The sequence below is a fragment of the Amblyomma maculatum genome, chromosome 1 (genome assembly GCF_055883805.1).
Source record: "Amblyomma maculatum isolate TAMU_Amacu chromosome 1, ASM5588380v1, whole genome shotgun sequence".
In the NCBI taxonomy this organism is placed as follows: domain Eukaryota; kingdom Metazoa; phylum Arthropoda; class Arachnida; order Ixodida; family Ixodidae; genus Amblyomma; species Amblyomma maculatum.
Window position 1 is genome coordinate 254,926,642 of NC_139344.1, and position 23,385 is coordinate 254,950,026.

General features: G+C 45.7%; 1 protein-coding gene and 1 long non-coding RNA gene across 6 annotated transcripts in view; one reads left to right on the forward strand and one right to left on the reverse strand.

Annotated features, from left to right (window-relative positions):
- LOC146206269 (uncharacterized) overlaps positions 1-4,968 on the reverse strand; it is a 40,845-nt gene extending 35,877 nt beyond the window's left edge. For 3 of the 4 annotated variants that reach the window (XM_084590887.1, XM_084590889.1, XM_084590890.1), the window contains exon 1: positions 3,031-3,648. Coding sequence is in view for 2 of the 4 variants with exons in the window: in XM_084590889.1 (XP_084447015.1) it covers positions 3,031-3,078 (48 nt within the window). In the remaining 2 variants the exon portion in view is untranslated. Of the gene's footprint in view, positions 1-3,030; positions 3,649-4,820 lie in introns of those variants that run through there. The other variant, XM_084590888.1, reaches the window with a different exon arrangement.
- A 17,870-nt stretch (positions 4,969-22,838) lies between these two features.
- LOC146206270 (uncharacterized) overlaps positions 22,839-23,385 on the forward strand; it is a 186,009-nt gene continuing 185,462 nt past the window's right edge. For both annotated transcript variants that reach the window (XR_014704418.1, XR_014704420.1), the window contains exon 1: positions 22,839-23,002. This is a non-coding gene — a long non-coding RNA (uncharacterized LOC146206270). The remainder of the gene's footprint in view (positions 23,003-23,385) is intronic.

The following is a 23,385-nucleotide window of genomic DNA, read 5'->3' on the forward strand; positions in this document are numbered from 1 at the left end:
AGAAAAGGCAACATTTATTTTTTGTTTTGCATTTATAGAGCAAGTTTAGTTCTTTAAGCGAAACCGAAAGCAACGATAGTGGCGCCTTAAATGTTTGGCACCAAACATCAATAACCTTCGAGTTTTGCCGTGTAGCAGCGGCACAAATCCGAGTTCGATCACGATTGAAAATCTCGAAGGCTATCGGCTCAATCGCCTTTGAAAATGTTGTTGTTGTTGTTGTGTTGGGTTTATTGGCACATAGGCAACTAAGGCCATCATGCACCAAACACTAGGTTGCTGAGCTTCTTTATGAGTGAAAATGAAAAGTGTTTAGAAAATTACAGCTGATTTAGAATCCCTAACTTTTTATGAAAACTAAAAACAGATGAAATTTCAACAAGTGGGTTGTCTCTTAATAGTAAACAGGGGTGGAATGGGATGAGTTCATTATAGAATGGAGTAAAATATTTTTTCCTTAACAGCTCTAGTTCCGAGCACGAGATCAAAATGTGGTTAACGGTGAACTCACCTGCACATTTTTCGCATAATGGTTTTTGCTCTTTTCTGAGTAGGAAATTGTGTGTCAAGTGTGTATGTCCAATTCGAAGACTGCACAAAATCCCCTCACCGAAGCGTTCCTTCTGTGTACATAATTTCCATTCTCCTACTATGGGTTTTACTGTGTGTAGCTTATTTTGCTCTTTATTATTCCATTTTTTCTGCCATTTATCTATCAGGCTTCTTTGTACTAACCTGATACAATCATCCAGGCACTGCAGATGAAGTTATGTGATGTTAGGAAGATAGTGAGAAACTGGAAAGCGTGGCGTGACATGGTCCATAGGGTCACGAAGAGTCTGACACGACTGAACTGAACTGATACAATCCTTGTAGGGGACTGGTATTTTCTTTATTTCCTTATTTCGAGCTTGTGCAGCGCATGAGTCTGCTATTTCGTTACCATCCCGACATGGTTAGGAACCCAGCAATATATTATGGTTTGGCCTTGCGTTGCGATTTTTTCTATGCCGTGAATGATGTTTCCTACTATAGGCTCAACTGCACTTTTAGAATGTAATGCCGTAAGCACACTTAAAGAATCGGTATAGATTATGCTCTTTTCACAGTTCTGTTGCATAATTTTATTTACAGCTACATAGACAGCGTAACATTCTGCAGTAAATATTACGGCACTGTTAGGTAGCCAGGTAGCCTTACTACTTTTTCTCTGTTGCCTTGCACAACAGCACATCCAACATAATTTGCTGTTTTTGATCCATCTGTAAAATATTCGGTGCAGTTCATATACTTCTCTCGTAGTGCTAGGTATTCTTGTAATATGTGTTCGTGTGCTGTTTGATTTTTTCGGAAGGCTGTCAGTGTGAGGTCACATGTAGAGAGAAGGCTGTACCAGGGCGGAAATGGATACTGTCTCTGGGCTACAATTGGAAGTGCATCCAGTATTCCCAAATCTTGGCATATTTCTTCGAAGCGGAGTAGTAAAGGCCTGATAGAATGGGGGTTGTTTATGAAGTGTTCTGGAAGAGCACTTTGTAACTAAGGGAAAACAGATGTTTTGGTAAAGATCTTATCCTGTAACATTGCTCCTCCTGTCGCCAAGGGTTGGTTCATTTGTTTATACATAGATGCTTTTAATGGGGGATGTTCTGTATGCACCACTAGAAAGACGTAAGCAGAGGTTATGTATTGGGTCTAATCGCTTTAGATATGATGACCTCGCAGAGCCATACACAATACAACCGTAATCTAATCTGGAGCGTAAAACAGTGGTAAATGTGTAAAAGGCATGTTCGATCGGATCCCCAGTGCTTCTTTGAGAGAACTTTGAGTATGTTGAGGGACTTAGAAGCTTTGTTTTTAAGGTTAGTTATGTGAGGCAGGAATGTTCATTTTTTATTAAAAATTAAACCTAAAAATTTATGTTCATTTTTTACTGGCAGTTCAGCTTCATTTAGGTATAAAGTTTGATCTGTCTGTAGGCCTCTCTTAAGTGAAAAAAGAACAGCTACTGTTTTTTGAGGGGAAAATTTAAACCCATTCCTGTCTGCCCATGTGGCTAACTTATTCAATGTTATCTGTACTTGCCTCTCACAGGATGATATGCTGGATGATGTACAGGCAGTTTGCAAGTCATCAACGGAAAGTGAATACACAACAGACTCTGGGATTGCTTTACATATACTATTCATTTTTGCACCAAAACATGTAGAGCTTAAAATACATCCCTGTGGTACACCATTCTCTTGGATAAATGTTTTTGACATAGTTGTGCCTAGACGAACATTAAATGAGCGGTTAGAGAGGAAGTCACTCAAGATGTTTAGCCTTTGAAAATGACCGTGTGACTACAATCGCTTGCGACAATCAGCGCCGGGTCACACACTGCCGTCTACGTCATGTAGCAGTCACAGTTCAGAAACGTACACTCTGCCTGTTGCGAAGAAAGCAGTTCGAAAAATTGCGCACGCCCGACCGGGGTACAGAAGGAGCCTCGCGTAACTACAGTTAAACTAGAGGTGCCTTGAGTCAGGTTTGGGCAGCGGCTCGACTAACAAGGTCAAAGCACCGCAGACACCTTTCGTCAAATGTCTTTGTTCATCACGCGCTTCAAGTGCACACGTAACAGTAATTTCTAAATGCAGCACTTCATTTTCCGTGAAGTATTAACACAAAATTTAAAATACATACGTAATAAATCTGACGCAGAAGAAATATGTTGATTGCCACAATTTTGAGCTGACCCGACGCTAAATTCAAAACCCGTTTCTTAGCTGCCGTTCCTTGGCCCGGCAAACGGCAAACTTTTCTGCCGAACCGCAGTACGAATAGCCGGTACGCAACTTGTGAGTGTCGCTTTGCTATGGGCTCATAGATTGTTTGCCTTGAGTAAGAGAAGCACCAGCATAGACAAAGCGCACCAGGTCGAGCCGAGAGCCTAACGATCTAAGGCCACTTACAAACGGTGATAGTAGTTGCTTAGAATCATTTAGGAGGTCATACCAATAAAACATCTTGATGTAGACTTACCGTGCGTAGCCGATTAAAATCGAGTAACATCGACCCCGCCTGAAACATAATCCACGAGGAAGACACCGACGCAATGATATGATATAACCATATAACTTCGCCTCACGCGCCAACGGCGCCAACCATATGCGCGCACCACGCGCCAAACTTGGCAATGGCGATGCGGCCGTACCGTACCCTTTTCAACGAGCAATCACCCGAAGGGATCTCAACAAAAAATAAAAAAAAGACAAAGACGCGAGAAGAAAATAGCAACTAATACACAGAACAAGAGCATAAAAGGTATCAAAGGTCTTTCTCCTTCCTTTCGCTTCCTCGCTGTCTACGACTGCGAGCTGTCAAGCTGCACCATAGGACCATAGCTGCACTTCACATTCACTGCTCCTCCTGTTTCAGCGGTTTCAGCACTTCACCATAGTAAAAATCGTAGAAATGGTAGCGCAAATCCCATAGAAGCCTGCCGGTCGACTCTGAGCGAGTAGTTGTTGATGTTCGGGGCCATACCAGCCATACCCTTTGAAACGGCTCTTGGCTCGACCTGGTGCGCTTTGTCTATGCTGGTGTTTTCTTCTTACGCAAAGCAAGCATGAGCCAGTGCCTCCTTGAGTTATCCGTGCCTGCAGCGTTGAGGGTTTTGCCTCCCGTCATACCCTCTCCCTCTACTGCCACTCCCTTTCTCAAAAAGGCGTAATTCTGGCTCCGCCTCGCGGCCACGTCGCGAAGTTATTCTCTAACAGCATGGCCTCCGAGATCCGCACCGGAGGCCATGAAAGCAGTAAAGCGGTAAAGCCCCTAATAGAGCAGACGCTTCTCGCGCCAGAGGAGCAGCCGCTTACAGGCAACTTCCGTGAATTTTAATGGTCTTGAAGTCTTGAGGGTATTTCAAACCAACAGAAAATTAAAAAAATGGCTACACATGCAAAAATGCGCCTGCATATATTTCGCGTGCACGTACCTTCTAGCCTCTATAATACTATGGAGACAGGCGCGACGCTGCGGGCACTGTTCTCCAGGAGGCACTGTATGAGCCCATAGCCAACGTCATAGCAAAACGACACTCACTAGTTGCGCACCGGCTTTTCGTACTGTGGTTCAGCTGAAAAGTTTGACGAGCCAAGGAATGACAGCGTAGAAACGGGTTTTGAATTTAGCGCCGAGTCAGCTGTATTAAAGCCTGTGGCAATCAACGTATTTCTTCTGCGTCAGATTTGTCACGTATGTATTTTAAATTTGTGTTAATACTCCACGGAAAATAAAGTGCTGCATTTAGAAATTACTGTGTCGTACGTGTGCACTTGGAGCGCGTGATGAACAAAGACGTTTGACGAAAGGCCGCTGCCCAAACCTGACTCAAGGCACTGCCTGTTACGCGAGGCGCGGCACTATCAAACTGCGGCCACGTGAAGTTGCTTCACCTTGTTGGCTAAACTTTCACTGAAATTTCTGAAAAGATCTGCAAGGGGAAAGATAATCCGCAAGATACTATCTTACGGCGTTCACCACGTCCAGCAACACACGAGGCGACACGATCGCAGAAATTCGGAAATTTATCTCCCCAGTCTGTGGACTGTGACTGATATCTTCGAAGGAATCTTAGACCTCAAAATAAAAGAACCGGGCGCTTGGGAACTAGGCCGGAAAACGTTTCAAAAATCTTCACATGAACAAAGAGTAACATGGCACCTAGGCCTAGGCGTCAAGTAGGCCTAGCCTTGTCCGGTTCTGCATGGTGACAATGACGACCGTAGATGACTTTTCAACTAAGCAGAATATCGTACAGCGCCACTTACCGGGATGGCCGCCTGCGCATTTCTCAGCGTCGAGTTTTCTCGTTTCTCTCATTTGAGAGCATTCCCGGGACCTACGTTCGCTCTCATCTCCATGGAGACCTGCTAGCCATGTATGACGGTTCTGGAGGACTGCTCTGGTTGGTCTACTTCCGCCATGGGTCTTGCTGAAGACTAGCGTAGCGGCTATGGCAAGGTATATATAGACCAACACCGATCTGTGACGTAAGCACGATGCGGTGGCGCTTCTGTCGCCAGCGTGGCTGGGGGTGAAAAATAGGAATACATGGAAGCAAAATATTCCAAAGCAGTTTTCTAATTTCACGGGTCATCTGTGATGTCGTTATTCGGTACAGAGCAACCATGAACATCCTAGAACAGATCGTGAAAGTATGAAACCCCATTACCGGGGCCAACTATTTTTAAAACACCGCGAAACGTATTGGGGTGCGAGAGAGGGCGACCCATAGAAATACATGTAAACACAACTTACCGCAACATTTTGCTCGGTTCAGCAGCGTTGAACCCTTCTCATTTTTTGGTGAACGTCTTGTACGACGCCCCGACGTCATGTTGCATGACACACTACATTCTCTTGCAAGTAATGCAAGTCTGACGACTTGCGGGAACGCTCACAGCACGATAGACTGGCCGCGCACAGTTGCAGACGACCATACGTCACCCGCTGTCGCTAGCAGACGCTCCGGAGCTGGAGGCGGCCGCGGTGGGTATCGCCAGCTACGCTATCGTCTGCTGTAATGCGCGAATCTCGTTCGGAATTCATATTGTCGTATGACGTTTGACAACTGCTTTTTAAATGTAATTCTGTCTAGTACGTATCACTATACGTAGTACGTATCAAACGCGTCAATTCTTCGGCGGTCAGCCTGTGAAAAAGGCTGACCGCCGAAGAATTGACGTGTTTGAATTGTGGCGCTGGCGAAGACTCTTAAGAGTTCCTTGGACTGCCAGAAGATCAAATCAGTCGATATTGTCGACCATAAACCCTGACTGCTCATTGGAGGGTCAAATTCTAAAGTTAAAGCTCAGCTACTTTGGTCATCTGATGAGAAGAGAGGAGTCGCTGGAGAAAGATTTGATGTTGGGAAAGGTTGAGGGTCGCCGGAGAAGGGGTAGGCGAACGCGATGGTTAGATGGCATTCTCGAGGCATTGCAGATGAAGCTATGTGATGTTAAGAAGATAGTGAGAGACCGGAAAGCGTGGTGTGACATGGTCCATAGGGTCACGAAGAGTCGGACACGACTGAACGCCTGAACTGAACGTATCACTGGAGCGACAGTATTATCAAGCTTATTTACCCTATGCGGCAGCATATCAGGCTGTAAGCAAAACTGCGCGATTCGCTATATCCAGCTTGCCTGTCTGGATTCATAACGCAGGTTATTCGGGGAGTTTTCAGTAATGACGCACCATACTTTAACACACACTTCTTCAAAGCGCTGGTCAGCGTTTAACGACCGGCCACCACTTCTGATGCTCTGCGAAACGATAAAAATGTTACGGTAAGTTGTGCCTACATGTGTTTCTACGGGTCGCCCTCCCAACTCGCACCCCCATATGTTTCTCGGTATTTTAAAAATACTTCGTCTCGGCAATGAGGTTTCATATTCTGACTATCTGTTCTAGGGTGTCCATAGTTACTTTGTGCCGAATAACGACATCACAGGTGCCCCGTGAAATGAGAAAACTGCATAGAAATATTTCGGTTCTATGTATTCCAATGGGCGCTAACCCTAATTTTCACCCCCAGTCGGCTGCGACGCCGCGAGCGCCCCCTTTTTTTGTAAACAAGGTCACGGCCGGTCTCGAGGGCAGAGCATTACGAGAAAAACATGGGATACAGGGAAGACGCAGTATACACAGACGCCTCTAGATATCCACAAACACACAAAGCTAAACGCAGTAGCGGTGGTAGTAAACCACGAAGGGGAACACATCGCAAGTGTCACGACCAGGGTGTCTGACATAACAGAAGCAGAAGAGATAGCCATTGCTCTGGCTGTAAGAGAAGGATATAGGACAGGGAGACCTCTCCACATCCTAACAGACTCACAAGAGGCGTGCCGGAATTACACTAGGGGCAGGATTAGCAGTGCGGCACTCAAGATCCTCAAAGAGGGTGCGCCCTCGGAGGAGACACCAAAGCAAAACATAATCTGGATACCGAGCCACGCGGGAATCAGGGGCAACGAGGGGGCAGACAACCTAGCTCGAGGGATGACCAGCCGAGCGGGAGCGTCGCACACCCCGTAGGACCCCCAGATCAGATGCGGAGAGAGATATTCAGACCTACTAAACCTATATAAGGGGCTGAGGTTCCACCACCCCCCGCCACACAAAGAACTAACCAAGGAAGAAGCCACGGGATGGAGGAGACTACAAACGGGCTCCTTCCCAAACCTACACATACTAAACAAGATTTTTCCAACACAATATAGCGCCAGCTGCCCATGGTGCGGATCAAAACCAACGCTATATCACATCACGTGGGAATGCGAGAGAAATCATTTCATTTCACGAACAGAAAACACCAAGTGCGGAGCAATGGGAGAGCCGGCTCACCAGCTGCGAGCTAGAGGCCCAGAGGGCACTCATAGCACACGCAAGCGAGGTGGCCCGACTCAGTGGAGCCCTGGACTAGGGGCCCAACGGCCCAACCACGGCCAGGGAGGTGATGGACTTCCAGAAGAAGCCTCGACCTCCACCGCTAACAAACTTCCAAAAGGCAAATAAAGCTTTCAATCAATCAATCAATCAATCACTCAATCGAGGGAGAGAGCGCGCGCTCTTTCTTACGGCCGAGAGCGAAGGAACTGACGTAATGTGACGTCATGGCAATGGCGACGATAATGATAGTGTTTGCTCTCATCTGGGCTGGACACGGAATGTCGCGGCCGAAAAGCAATCACATCAATTAAGAGTTGCAAACGAACTGATCAAGTTCCAGTGCAGAAGTGCAACGCACGTAATTAGCTGCTAAGGCAATCCGTCGCCGAAAGGTCTACAATTGTCGCGCTCAACGCCTGCCATTCGCTCTCATCTTTAGCCGACCGCAAGAAACAAGTGAAAACAGGTACCATTTTCTTTTTTGTGCCTTGTGGCGCAACCAACTGCACCACACATTGCAGGAATATCGGGAATTATGCTCGAAAACGCAGCAAGCGCCGCGCATCCAATGCTGACGGCCCATGCTTTTGCCTACACCACGAAAGATGCATGCTTTGCATGGTAGAAGAACAAATGGTAGCGTAACTCCCATAGAAGCCTGCGTGTCGACTCTGAGCGAGGCTTTAGTTTCCCAGTGCCCCCTGCGAACTGTGAGGCACAACAAACACGTGACGATGCTTGTGACGTCACAGGGACGTACTTTTAGCGGGGAATTTGATCGTCTTTTTACTTATGAACGAAAAACAAGGCCAACAACGACGGAGGCAGAACGATGCTCGGATAAGGCAGGAAAATGGACACCGTAACTGTTCAGCCAACTTTACTTGACATGGATTTCTACTGTCAAGTTTTACGTTAACTGAAATGTTACGGCATCTTTAACCACCTTATCATAGCATCGTTCTGCCTCCGTCGTCGTTAGCCTAGTCTTTCGTCGCGCGTCATGTAAACGCATTCTGGGGCTTATTTCTTCGGGCACGTTTGTGAACAAGGGCCTTCAAGTGAATTCGGCAAGCGCATGGATAGAACCACATGGCTTGAGGTATTTCACTAAGGGCATAAATGAGTGAAGCTGTGCTGCATAGAAAGCCAGGCTTTATTAATTCACGATTACTTACATAGACGCTCCACGACAATGAAATCTTTAAGTGTAGGAGAGCGACCACCGCTCATTCGTCACGGTCTTCATGAAATCCTCGTGATAACAAAATTTCCTGAGCGTAGGTCTCCAAACGAGACGCGGTGAGATTATAAAAGGGTGAAAGATCTTGCTAACAAAGTACATATCAGCGTCAAAGAACAACAAAAACAAACGAACGGAATAACTAACGCTAGCGCTAGAACGCCAACCTGTAAGAGCTTAGGTAAGCAATTCAAATTGGGATTGCTAGTATTTAGAAGTTAATGCGTCTGAGAAGTGAAAATATCTAGATATAGCTTCGCTCCAATAAATCTAGCCCTGTTCACGATTCCCATATTCTACTCGCGCTTCATTTGCCACTAAAAGGAGTCAATGTGAGGTTACAAATTTACAACTTAAGCATTTAACATGTTAAGCATCCCATTGACAATAAGAACATCACTGTAATAACAGCTAAAGCACGTTCAGCGAACGTTGGTGCGGTAATACGACGCAGTAAGCAAAACACGCAGCAAAGGGAGCGGAACGGAAGGCTTACATCAATGCGGTTCGCGTCTTGGGGGCAATAAAATCTCACCTTCACCGTTCAATTAAAACATGCAGCGATACGCCGCTCATGCAGACGTGTATCCGTAAAACAAGCCACCACTTTTGCGACGTGCCTGGGAGGCCGAGCCGAGCCGCCGAGCTGTGACGCAGCATTGTCCCATCGTCCGGAAATGCGCACATGCAGCGGCAATCAGTTTCTCATCGAGCACAGACAGTCTTCGCCTTGCTGTAAAGCTCTACCACAACCAGCAGAATGAAATACTGACTGTTTGTTGCAGATAACCCACTCTGTACGCAGCACGCAACGATTAACGTTGAACCGGGGCCGACGACGCACCCATTCCGCGGATGAAAAACGCTTTGGTCTGAGCCATATCTGAGCCTCTGAGCTTTGAGCAACTACGCAGCGGATAATAAGTGGCCGAGAGAGGCCGTTAGAAACAAGTTAAAATATTATTACAAATGTGACACGTTTTTTTCTTACGCAAGAAACAAAAACTGCATTCATTCCTGAGCGCGAATATTATGTTTACTTTCTAGTTCTTTGGAGTTCTGGCAGATCTTATTTTCTGTGCGCTAGTAATTTGCCTCACAGTTCGCAGGAGCCCTCATCATCGAGTTGATGCCGCTGGCAGTAGGCAGCTGCACGCGTTTTCTTCCAAGTTGCGCGACCAGTTGTACATTGACCTTGTGCTTTGTATTAACTCTATGGAAAGATGGATGAATAAAATGGATGGATCATAGGAGCGTACCCTTTGAAACGGGGTGGTAGCAGTAGGCCTCTGGTATCTCTAAACCCTACAGCTTCAGGTACACTTCAGGAACAGTGACTGCGCCTGCATCAACTTCCGGATAGATACCATTACATTCAAGTATAATATGGTCAATTGTTTCACTGGAGTTACCACATACAGCACATGCGTCATCTTCATTGTTGAATTTCTTTTTGTCGCTGCGTGTTCTAAGGCACCCTGATCTAGCTTCAAAAAGTAGGGTACTGCCTCTTGAGTTATCAAAGAAAGCTTCCTTCCCGATGTGCCTTTTCCACTTTCGGTATAATTCCACACTCTGTTTCTTTTCCATCGAATTTATCCAATTTTTACCTTCTGTGTTTTTCACCTGTTACTTAACGCTCTTTATTTGGCCGAGGCTAGAGCCACGCCCGTGGCAGCAGCCGACCCCACACACGTTTCTCCTGCTGCCACGCACGGAAATACGTCACACTCACGTGACCCGTGCATGATGACGTCAGTGGTTGTGCGCTTCCGTTTAAAATGGCGCGTTGCAAGGCGTGCAATTCCTAGCATTGCCTCCTTAGCCGAGTGGCGTTTCATCTGTGTGAAATTTGTTCGTTGTCATAGCTTTAAAGCCGTTAATTTTGTTGCGGCGGTATTAATTATTGCTATTGGTACGCATGAGTTCATTTGTTTTGTGAGTTGTGCGGTAAAGACGAAGTGTTGCACGCGCACAGCGAGAAAAAGATGCTACATATTTTGGCGACAAGGATGGTAGCGTAAACCAGGACTTCGGCGTGGACTGCTGACCGTCCATCATGAGCTTTTCGGGTCTTCAGCCGCCTCCGCCCTTCCGTGGGAGTAATGGAGGCTGGCGTTCCACAACTACATGCTGGCGTCTGGTGCCTCCACTAGATACCTCCACACTTCTGCTAACCGGAGAGGGCTATCCTGCCAGCGAATTTTCTACACATTGTCGCCGTCGTCCCCTTCAGCGCCTACCGCTGCTGCCTCACACTCCGGTGACGATGCTATCTTTTTACTGGCGACGCACTACAAATCTTCCATAAATGTGATCGCCGCACGCCACCGTTTTCAACGCTGAGTACAAACTGCCGGAGAGATGGCATATGAGTACACATCGCTGCCCTTCGCAGCCTTGTCGGCGACTGCGGTTTTTTTGGGAGCTTCGCAGACTACAAAATCAGGAACCAGCTGGTGAAGAAGACCATTAGTCACCATTTCGGTGAACGCCATCTCCTTCTTGACTTTCTCGCGCGCCCTGGCCTTTGCTAGACAGTGCCAGCAAGCTTGCCATGAAGCAAATGAGCTGTCGGGAGAGGTGGCTCCAGTACAGCGCGTGAGATGCGAGTGCACATCATAACGGGTCCCTCAGGTCCCTTGCATCAAATGCAGTTGCCACGTATGTAAATCTTCATCTGCACTTCCGGAGCGCTCGTGCTATCGCTGCGGTTCTCCTACCCACCTGGCGAACGACTCCACGTGGCAAGCTCGCAAGTAGAATAGCCAGCCTCTAATCCGCGGGCGCACGACTCTCCGTCTTCCCCGGCACGCGTGCCGGGGGCGGGGAAGAGGACGCCCATTTCCGATGGAAATAAAAAGTTGTGCAACCAACCAATCGCAAACGGAAGTGTCGTCGGTGCGGCAAAGTGGGCCATTTGGAATCTGCAAGTCGTCTGATCGTTCCAGTGAAGTGCAGAAAGTCGAAGATGATTCCTCCAGCAGTGATGCTATTGTACGTCTCCACTGTTCCTCTGCAACCTGTTGCTTTGCCAGACAAGCTTTGGGATAAGCCTGCAATCGACATCGTGGGGCGTTTCGACCAAGCTCCTAGTAACTGTCGCTTTGCTATAACACTCGTTGACTATTACAGTAAATGGCCGGAGGCTTCTTTCACAACTGCCACAGTTCAAGAATTGCTTCTAGGTACATTTGTTCACAAGGGTTACCCTGAAAAGATTGTGTTGGATCACGGATCACAATTCTCATCCTCGGGGTATACGTAACTGCTACTCCTCAGTTTATGACCCCCAAGCCAATGGACTTGTAGGACAGTTTAATAAGGTTTTCAGGGCATATGTTCAGATGGCTCTTTGCGAGCGACGTAACCTACGTACAGCTATTATTGAACTCTGTGTCTATCGCTGTGCGCCACATGCCACGACAGGAATCGCTCCAGCCATCCTAGTTCATGGCCAGATGCCTCGCATAAGACTTAACGTTGCGTGCCTGCCAGATCAGTGCTTCTCGACTGATCGCACAAGAGCGCTGAAGCTCTAATGCCAGTGGCTAGAGCAGAAGTAAGCCAAATATAAGCTTTATGCAGACCAGCGGAGTGTAACCAAGCACTGCGACTTTCAGATTGGCAACTATGTGTGAGTTCGTAAGCCGATTGTGCGAGGCAAGCTGGCTGCTCGGTTTCGGAGCCTTGAAGAGTTGTGGAGCAAATTGGACCAGTCTCATACCTGCTGGATGATGGGCGAGTGTGGCACTCGTCCAAATTATGAGCTGTTAGGAAAGCAGTTCAGTGCCAACCTCCGCCTTCAGCTCTGATGGCTCTCCTCGCTAACATTTTGTTGCCCACTGACTGCACCCGAGTGTCGACCAGTCCACGTACCAGAAACGCAGACCAGAGTCCAACCTCGCGTAGCCCCAATAACGCTGATGTTAGCCTGGGAACTTCCTCATTCCTGGCTTTGCCTGACACAGAACCGACAGACCCCCCCTGAACCCAAGTGTGCCTCAACAGCAGCAACTACTACTCCTCTTCCTTCTCCCTGCAGAAGCATTTGTCAAAAGAAGCTTCCCGCAAGGTTTAAAAGACTGTGATGTATTAAAGGATATTTAGCCATTTGCTAGCAAGCTTTTTTTTTTTTTTAAGTGCGGTGGAAATGTGATAAAGACGAAGTGTTGTTGCACATGTGCATGGAAGAAAACGAGGAAGTGAAATACAGAACGGCTGGGGAGCAGTCAATTGCTGCGTTGCTGTCTTGTCTACGCTACAAGTTGCCTTATGTTTCTTTGGCTCGAACCCAGGTGCTCCAGAACAGTAGTTGGTTATGTAAAGTATTGCGCAATTGAGGTGTAGGCATTTGGTAGGAATGAGCCAGTCTTTTGCATATAGTATTACATAGCCCTTCTGGCCTTTTGTGCATATCGTCACATGCGAGAGTCGGGCTTTAGTGACGTGAACATTTCTGAGCGGTTCAGTTTAAAGGGATGTTCCTTACTTTTGCTCACCTTCAAATAGTGCGTTGTGTGGTGGCTGCATGGTGACTAGGACAGTGAATTACATTGACCAATATTTTTCATCATGCAGTCACGATTTTGTACGAGCAGATGGAAATAGCTAAAGATGTTTGCACAGGGCAAATGACATCTATGTTCTTGTTTACCAACTCACTTGACCAGTTAGCTTATGGTGTTGTCGAGAGCAAGCCTTTGGCGTAAATCGCTTTCTTCGCCATTCTCCTGTGAGACCAGAACATGTACACAGCTAGTGTAAACCAGACCACTCGGCTGCTACACAGAAACGACCGTTATAGGCAGGCACTACATTGTGCATCCAAAGTGGTGAGGGAACCATCTCTGGTAAACTTTACCAGTAGGCCTGTTCCTTGGCTGAAGTTGCAGAGGTGCTCCGTTCAGTGCACCTACTGGAGGAATAGTCGAGCCTCCTCATTCTGGACTGGAGCTGACCAGCGAGGCCATTTATTAGGACGACTTTCCACCAACAGGGTTATCTGCTTTTACTTCAGGTTTCCATGAAACATAATTAAATAGTGCTCCTTTGTTAAGGCGTGACACTGATCTGCTCCCTTTTTAACAGTGATCGGATGTTCCAAGAGCCTAAATGGAGAAGGTTGCATACACATGCAATTAAATTACTTAGCATTTACTAAACATATTTATTCAGTCATATTTTTTGACCTACTATGTCTAAATATTAAAACATCCTCGCAGCCAGTGGAACTAAATTTTTTAATCAAGAGTTTTATGGGTGTTCTCTTCCTTGTCCCTGTCCTGTGTGCACTGGTAATTTTCCAACATTCAATTTCAAGTCTTTTTGTCATCCTCCAAGTTTCTATCTTATCAGTGGTCACAAGCAAGGTATCATGCTTGCCTTTTGAGACATATAGATTACCTGCTAGTGCTGATTTCAGTGGGAATATACTTGTCAGATGCACTACACTAGCATTACAATAAATGTGCAACTCACAATAGTCCACATTATTATTTTAGACACATCAAAAGATTATCACAAGCAGAGCTTAAAGTCAGGGGGGTGTCGCGGCGTCCAAGAACCCTCACCAGTTTTTACGAGAGGTCTGAGACTTGAATATATTGGGTGTCCAGCACTGCACGAATATGAAGCAGGTGCAACCTTTTATTCTTCTCAGTGGCAATCAGAGAATGCTTATGATTGTTAGAAAATTTTGCAGCAAGTTGTTTTAAGAATTATTGCTTTGTTTTAGTAAGAATCAGAATTTCTAAAATCTGCAATGAAGAAAACAAAGGTCAGTCCCTCTACACAGAGGCTGGAACTAGTTAAGTTATTCTACACACATACCATCTCTTCGATTTTGCTGGTTCAGTGCACACTGTGTTTTAGGTGCTGGCTGAGCAAATTGTCAATATGCTTACACAATATTATTCAGATGTTGTACTCGTCACCAGTCAAACAGACCAAGCTGGTAGTTCTTACAATATTTCTTGCTAATTGTCAATGGGTTCACTTGAAGTGTAAAAATTATAGAATATATTTTTCCTACCTAGTTGATTTTACATTTAAAGTGCGATTAAGATTGTGCTTCCTGTGTAAAGTGTTTTAAAGAACATAGCACTCTCGCTGCTCCTATAAAGTTTACTCAAATACATTTATTTGCAAAATTTCTATTTAAACTTATTTACTCTTATAAAGTTTTCTTCGCAACCAGACAGTCAGAAATTCAGTTCTCGATGTGAACTGTGCTACAAGATAGTGGTTTCAGGAAACAATATTACATATGTTACAAGTGCTAACGCTTTGTTGTTTCACTATAAGCTGCTTTATGTCACATATTGTTTGTCGATCATGCTTGCAGAGCACAGGGATTAATTTTTTCGGGTGCATGTCATAAAATGATCACGAAAACCTCCTTCGTATATAATATGATCGTATATAATATGCTCGAATTTCTAGAGTACCCTCTCTGACAGAGCCAGACTTTAAGCACTGAAAGTAATTCATTCATTTCAAAATTACTTTTGCTAAAGTGAATAACTGCTGTTTCTATACATCATATCATGCACTCCCGGTACGATGCTAAGAAAGCAGTAATGACATATGCGGCAAGCCTGTCCCACAGTGATGGATGAACAAAAAAATACAGAATTGAGTAGAACTGTGTGTCCAAGGGTCACAACCATTCTCTAAGCAGGTACATGTAAGGCGTCGAGGGTCCATCGAAGCGACAGCGGTGCAAAATGGTTGAAGGTCAAAACTAGTTGAAAGTGCGCAGTAACACTCACTGTTGCATACTGGCTATAGGCACAGTGCCGCTTTGTTACACTTGTCATCATGGGCGAAAAAGGAGTTGGGGGGGGGGGGGGGGGAAGAGACAGGCGGAAATGTTCATGGTGTGAAAATTACCCAGCGCAAGCTGCCATGGTCCCGCGAACATGGAATCTATAAATCATATCATTCAGTGGCTTAGAACGGTGGAAGCAGCTCGCCGCGAGAGCAAGGCACCGAGTTTGCCTCTTATTACTTCTTTGAGTGCAATGAATGTGGCGAGTGTTTGACCATGATTCTGTTTTTGTTGTTTTGTTGCCATTGTCATATTTTTAATAGCCTGTTATGTAGGAAAAGGAGAGGGAATAGTTTCACTGGATAGAATTTGGCGGTAAGATGAAAGAATGTGCTCTAGTGTCTGGGGAAAAGTTTTGTTCACAAGCTTTACTTAGTTTCTATACGGATGAAATCCAGACAGTAAATGAGAAGGAATTTGCTCTGCAGAGGTAATTGTAATGTTACTACTTTTTGGGAGCAGTAATTAGTAATTTCATTACATTTTTAACACTGCTTGCAAGTAATTGGTAATGTAATTAAACTGCTTTTGAACAGTAATTTTGCCAAGTATGGTGCCAATTTAACCCAGACAAAAAAAAAAAGATACCATTATGTCTATTAGGAATGAAGTAGATTAAATAAGACATGCCAGCTGGACTTGTGAATGTAATCATGTAGCTCAAATGGTTTTTCTACTTCTGATTGGCAATCACATTGGAACATTCAATTAGAAGGCCCTGTTGAACATTCAATAAACAAATGTTGCAACTTAAACTGCTGTGTAGTTTGCATAATTTCTACGACCACAGCAGTTGATTAAACGAAGTAACTTTGATCCCTGAAGATCTGCTACTAAGTAGGGTCCAATGTGCGAGGTCCCAAAAAGAAAAGATTGTGTCAACTCTTCCGGTATATATGTAGGTTCGTATGGTTTATGTGTCATATGCATGCTTGCCTGTCGCCTGCTTGGAGCTGCCATTTCAGGTCAGTGCCGGCAGAATAAGCATTAAGATTGGAAGCCTTAGCTGAACTGCCCAACTGGAATGTTCAATTTAATCAAATTGGAGCTTCGAGTCTGTTCCAAAAGCGTGTTTAGAAACTGATTTCCATGGAAATCATTTTTTTTTTTTTTTTCACACAAGAACAAGCCAAAAGACTGCACTGCACTGACTTGACAAATATCTAAAAGATGGCAACTTTATTGAAATATGGGCGGAGAGGCTCCGCAAGAAGGGCTGAGTTATTTCAGATACAAGGCATATACTGCAGAGTACAAGTGCACCTTCCAAAAACAGGAGTCTGCATTATGTCCCGTTTTTGCTGACCTACCAACATAGCTTGATCAGCCACACTGCTGAGCCACAATGCAAACCCAATTCGCGCTCATACATGTAGTTTTATGTAAGTACCAAAAGCAACCTCAAATATTCACCAGCTGTTCCTGACTGCAGTTCCTTTTTGACAGGCGATTCTATCAAATTGTTTTTCACGAAATTCTAGCACTGAATTGATTGCGGACGAGTAGCCTAGCTGGCCGCAGAACGATTTCGGAGATAACTGCAGTGCCTTAACGTACCGCCTGAGAGCTATGGAATAGAACACTGCAGCAACTGCAGTTCTTTCGTATTTGAAGGCGGAATACGAAGACAACGAGATAAGCAGCCCACGGGGAGACGAATTTCCTTGCGTCGAGTGAAGTGCACAATGCACAGCCGAACCCGAAGCCCAGAACGAAGCTAGAAAAAAAACTTCCTCTGCAGCTGCATGTCACAATCAAGCGCGTCCAAACTCCGTCATTCTGCGCGCAATGCTGACCAAGGTAGATGTAGTAGATGGGCATGAACGGGCCTTTAAGCAGACCTAAAGCAGCGCCCACCCACACGCTCCTCCACTCCTGGCACTCCTGGCGCTCGCCAGCGCGACCAACGCGCCAAACCGCCAAACGCCGACGCTACCGATCACTACATAAGTAAAAATTATTATAAAACTGGACAGTAATCATTTCTTTACCAACAATTTAAGTTTTAAATAAGAATTATAAAGGTTTTACTTGCTGTCATGCACATTTTTTTCTTTGCTTAGTTTATGATGACGTAGTGTGACGTATTTTATGCGTGGCAGCAGCAGCCTGCTAGTGCCACGAACGTGGCTCTAGCCTCGGCCTCTTTAGGCCTCCGTCTTCGTGACTAGCATACTTACTAGTTAGTTTCCTAGTTCTTTTCCTCCATTGTGAGTTAACGTTTTTTAAGTAGAGGTATTTAAATACTTTAGCGGCCCATTTATTACTGTCCAATATCCTCAGGCGTTCCTCACATAATATTTTACTCTGAGCTTCCCGTGCTTCGAAAAATGCCCAGCCCATATCTCCCTGTACCGCCTCATTTGTATTTTTGCCGTGGGCACCTATGTGCTAATCGTCCAACGGCTCTCTGATTTATTTCTAATGTCGATTGTACCTATAATTTTAGGCACAAAACCGCATTTCCGGAAGTATGTCCGGGCACCACAATTCCTTTCCAAATACCCCTCAAAACTTCATACCTGTTGTATTCCCACAGTGCCCTATGCTTCATTATCCCGGCATTTCTTCACCCTTTGGCCTTAAGTGATTGCTCATGCTTTCCAATATATGCCAATCCTTCGTTTACCCATTTATATAATTATATTCTGCTACTCTGGGTATTTTTAGAGGAAGTATTCAGAGACTTGGAATGGGAGCAGTTGGGATAAGGGTAGATGGAGAATATCTCAGTAATCTGCGATTTGCTGATGACATTGCCTTGCTAAGCAACTCGGGGGATGAACTGCTAATAATGATTGATGACCTAGACAGGAAAAGTAGAAAGGTAGGCTTGAAAATCAATATGCAGAAGACTAAGGTAATGTTCAACAGCCTCGGGAAGGAACAGCAGTTTACATTAGGTAGCGAAATACTGGAAGTAGTAGGCGAATATGTCTACTTAGGACAGGTAGTAACCGCAGATCCGGACCATGAAAAGGAAATAACAAGAAGAATAAGATTGGGATGGAGCGCATTTGGCAAGCACTCGCAGATTATGACTAGCAGCTTACCGGTATCGCTCAAGAGGAAAGTATACAACAGTTGCATCTTGCCTGTACTCACCTATGGGGCTGAAACGTGGAGGCTAACCAAAAGAGTTCTACTTAAGTTAAGGACAACCCATAGGGCTATGGAACGAAAAATGGTAGGGGTAACATTAAGAGATAGAAAGCGTGCAGAGTGGGTCAGAGAAATAACTCAAGTTACCGACATTCTAGTGGAAATTAAGAAGAAGAAATGGACATGGGCAGGACATGTAGTGCGAAGAGAGGATAACCGATGGTCGCTGAGGGTAACAAACTGGATCCCAAGGGAAGGAAAGCGTAGCAGGGGGCGGCAGAAAGTTAGGTGCGCGGATGAGATTAAGAAGTTCGCAGGGGTCAAGTGGATGCAGCTAGCACAGAACAGGGTTAAGTGGAGAAATATGGGAGAGGCCTTCGCCCTGCAGTGTGTATAATCAGGCTGATGATGATGATGATGACTCTGGGTATTTCATGGTCTTGTATTTTAAGACCCTGATCAGTTGAGCCGTTGAAAATATAATCAGACCCGACTTAACTGCGCTAAAACATGCCTAGAGCGTCCCCTTCGTCTCCGCAATACTTAACTAGAGTTGGCAATTCTTCCAGACTCTCAGCTATAGGAGCACAATATCGTCATGCATACATCAAACCGGGGAGGCGCTGCTCTACCGCCTTTCCACCTAATCTATATGACAGGTTAAAACCTAGGTTACTGTCTTGTATCCTCCGTTCCAGGTTTATCATATAAAGCATGAACAGCAGCGGTGATAGAGAACAGCCTTGTCTTAATCCTTTGCCTACTTTGACATCTTCCGTACTTCTTATCCCTTCCCATGTAATTTCTATTTTGTTATCCCGGTATATTTCCTGTAGGAACTCTATTATTTCATAACCGATACCTTCTTCTTTTAATATTTTCCACAGGAGTTCCCTGTTTACATTGTCGTATGCTCCGTTTATGTCCAGGAAGGCCAAATATAAAGGTCTATTTTCCACTCTAGATATTTCGATGCATCGGGCAAGCACGAACAGGCTATCGTCTAAGCGCCTACCATTTCTAAAGCCGTTCTGAAGTTCTCCGAGTATCTTATTACTTTCTACCCATGCTTGCGCCTTTAATTTCACCGCCTGCATGGCCAACCTGTACATAACAGTCACTGCTGCCGCCAGCGCCGCCGCATCTCACCAACACCGTGTTTACAAAAAAAAAAAGGGGGGGGGGGGGCGCTCGCGGCGTCGCAGCCGACTGGGGGTGAAAATTAGGGTTAGCGCCCTTTGGAATACATATAGAACCGAAAAATTTCTATGCAGTTTTCTCATTTCACGGGGCACCTGTGATGTCGTTATTCGGTACAAAGTAACTATGGACACCCTAGAACAGATAGTCAGAATATGAAACCTCATTGCCGAGACGAAGTATTTTTAAAATACCGAGAAACATGTGGGGGTGCGAGTTGGGAGGGCGACCCGTAGAAACACATGTAGACACAACTTACCGTAACATTTTTATCGTTTCGCAGAGTATCAGAAGTGGTGGCCGGTCGTTAAACGCTGACCAGCGCTTTGAAGAAGTGTGTTTTAAAGTATGGTGCGTCATTACTGAAAACTCCCCGAATAACCTGCGTTATGAATCCAGACACTGCCAAAAGGCAAGCTGGGTGTAGCGAATCGCGCAGTTTTGCTTACAGCCTGATATGCTGCCGCTTAGGGTAAATAAGCTTGATGATAATGTCGCTCCAGTGATACGTACTAGACAGAAATACATTTAAAAAGCAGTTGTCAAACGTCATACGACAATATGAATTCCGAACGAGATTCGCGCATTACAGCAGACGATAGCGTAGCTGGCGATACCCACCGCGGCCGCCTCCAGCTCCGGAGCGTCTGCTAGCGACAGCGGGTGACGTATGGTCGTCTGCAACTGTGCGCGGCCAGTCTATCGTGCTGTGAGCGTTCCCGCAAGTCGTCAGACTTGCATTACTTGCAAGAGAATGTAGTGTGTCATGCAACATGACGTCGGGGCGTCGTACAAGACGTTCACCAAAAAATGAGAAGGGTTCAACGCTGCTGAACCGAGCAAAATGTTGCGGTAAGTTGTGTTTACATGTATTTCTATGGGTCGCCCTCTCTCGCACCCCAATACGTTTCGCGGTGTTTTAAAAATAGTTGGCCCCGGTAATGGGGTTTCATACTTTCACGATCTGTTCTAGGATGTTCATGGTTGCTCTGTACCGAATAACGACATCACAGATGACCCGTGAAATTAGAAAACTGCTTTGGAATATTTTGCTTCAATGTATTCCTATGGGCGCTAAGCCTATTTTTCACCCCCAGTCGGACCACGCTGGCGACAGAAGCGCCACCGCATCGTGCTTACGTCACAGATCGGTGTTGGTCTATATATACCTTGCCATAGCCGTTACGCTAGTCTTGAGCAAGACCAACCAGAGCAGTCCTTCAGAACCGTCAAGCATGGCTAGCAGGTCTCCATGGGGATGAGAGCGAACGTAGGTCTCGGGAATGCCCTCAAATGAGAAAAACGAGAAAACTCGACTCTGAGAAATGCGCAGGCGGCCATCCCGGTAAGTGGCGCTGTACGATATTCTGCTTAGTTGAAAAGTCATCTACGGGCCGTCATTGCCACCATGCAGAACCGGACAAGGCTAGGCCTACTTGACGCCTAGGCCTAGGTGCCATGTTACTCTAATTGTTCATGTGAAGATTTTTGAAACGTTTTCCGGCCTAGTTCCCGAGAGCCCGGCCTTTTTATTTTGAGGTCTAAGATTCTTTCGAACATGTCAGTCACAGTCCACAGACTGGGGAAATAAATTTCCGAATTTCTGCGATCGTGTCGCATCGTGTGTTGCTGGACGTGGTGAACGCCGTAAGATATATAGTATCTTGCGGATTATCTTTCCCCTTGCAGATCTTTTCAGAAATTTCAGTGAAAGTTTAGCCAACAAGGTGAAGCAACTTCACGTGGCCGCAGTTCGATAGTGCCGCGCCTCGCGTAACAGGTAGTGCCTTGAGTCAGGTTTGGGCAGCGGCCTTTCGTCAAACGTCTTTGTTCATCACGCGCTCCAAGTGTACACGTACGACACAGTAATTTCTAAATGCAGCACTTTATTTTCCGTGGAGTATTAACACAAATTTAAAATACATACGTGACAAATCTGACGCAGAAGAAATACGTTGATTGCCACAGGCTTTAATACAGCTGACTCGGCGCTAAATTCAAAACCCGTTTCTTCGCTGTCATTCCTTGGCTCGGCAAACTTTTCAGCTGAACCGCAGTACGAAAAGCCGGTGCGCAACTAGTGAGTGTCGTTTTGCTATGACGTTGGCTATGGGCTCATACAGTGCCTCCTGGGGAACAGTGCCCGCAGCGTCGCGCCTGTCTCCATAGTATTATAGAGGCTAGAAGGTATACGTGCACGCGAAATATATGCAGGCGCATTTTTGCATGTGTAGCCATTTTTTTAATTTTCTGTTGGTTTGAAATACCCTCAAGACTTCAAGACCATTAAAATTCACGGAAGTTGCCTGTAAGCGGCTGCTCCTCTGGCGCGAGAAGCGTCTGCTCTATTAGGGGCTTTACCGCTTTACTGCTTTCATGGCCTCCGGATCGGATCTCGGAGGCAATGCTGTTAGAGAATAACTTCGCGACGTGGCCGCGAGGCGGAGCCAGAATTACGCCCTTTTGGGAAAGGGAGTGGCAGTAGAGGGAGAGGGTTGGCGGGAGGCAAAACCAAAACCCTCAACACTGCAGGCACGGATAACTCAAGGAGGCACTGGCTCATGCTTGCTTTGCGTAAGAAGAAAACACCAGCATAGACAAAGCGCACCAGGTCGAGCAAAGAGCCTTTTTAAAGGGTATGGCCCCGAATATCAACAACTTCTCGCTCAGAGTCGACACGTAGGGCTTCTATGGGATTTACGCTACCATTTCTACGATTTTTACCATGATGACGTGCTGAAACCGCTGAAACAGGAGGAGCAGTGAATGTGAAGTGCAGATATATGGTGCAGCTTGACAGCAGACAGCGAGAAAGGGAAAGGAATGAGAAAGAGCTTTGATACCTTTGATACTTTTATGCTCTTGTTCTGTGTATTAGTTGCTATTTTCTTCTTGCTACTTTGTCTTTGTCTTTGTCTTTTTTTTTTTTTTTTTTTTTTTTTTTTTTTTGAGATCCCTTCTGGTGATTGCCCGTTGAAAAGGGTACGGCCACATGCCACATCGCCATCGCCAAGGTTGGCGCGCGGCGCGCGCATATGGTTGGCGCCGTTGGCGTATGCTAGCGCGTGAGGGGAAGTTATGTCAGCTATGTGGCGAAGCGTATCATTGCCTCGGTGTCTTCCTCGTGGATTATGTTTCAGGCGGTGTCGATGTTAATCGATTTTGATCGGCCACGCACGGTAAGTCTACATCAAGATGTTTTATTGATATGGCCTCCTAAATGATTCTAAGCAACTACTATCACCGTTTGTAAGTGGCCTTAGATCGTTAGGCTCTCGGCTCGACCTGGTACGCTTTGTCTATTCTGGTGCTTCTCTTCTTACGCAAGGCAAACAATCTATGAGCCCATAGCAAAGCGACACTCACAAGTTGCGTACCGGCTATTCGTACTGCGGTTCGGCAGAAAAGTTTGCCGTTTGCCGGGCCAAGGAACGGCAGCTAAGAAACGGGTTTTGAATTTAGCGTCGGGTCAGCTCAAAATTGTGGCAATTAGCATATTTCTTCTGCGTCAGATTTATTACGTATGTATTTTAAATTTTGTGTTAATACTTCACGGAAAATG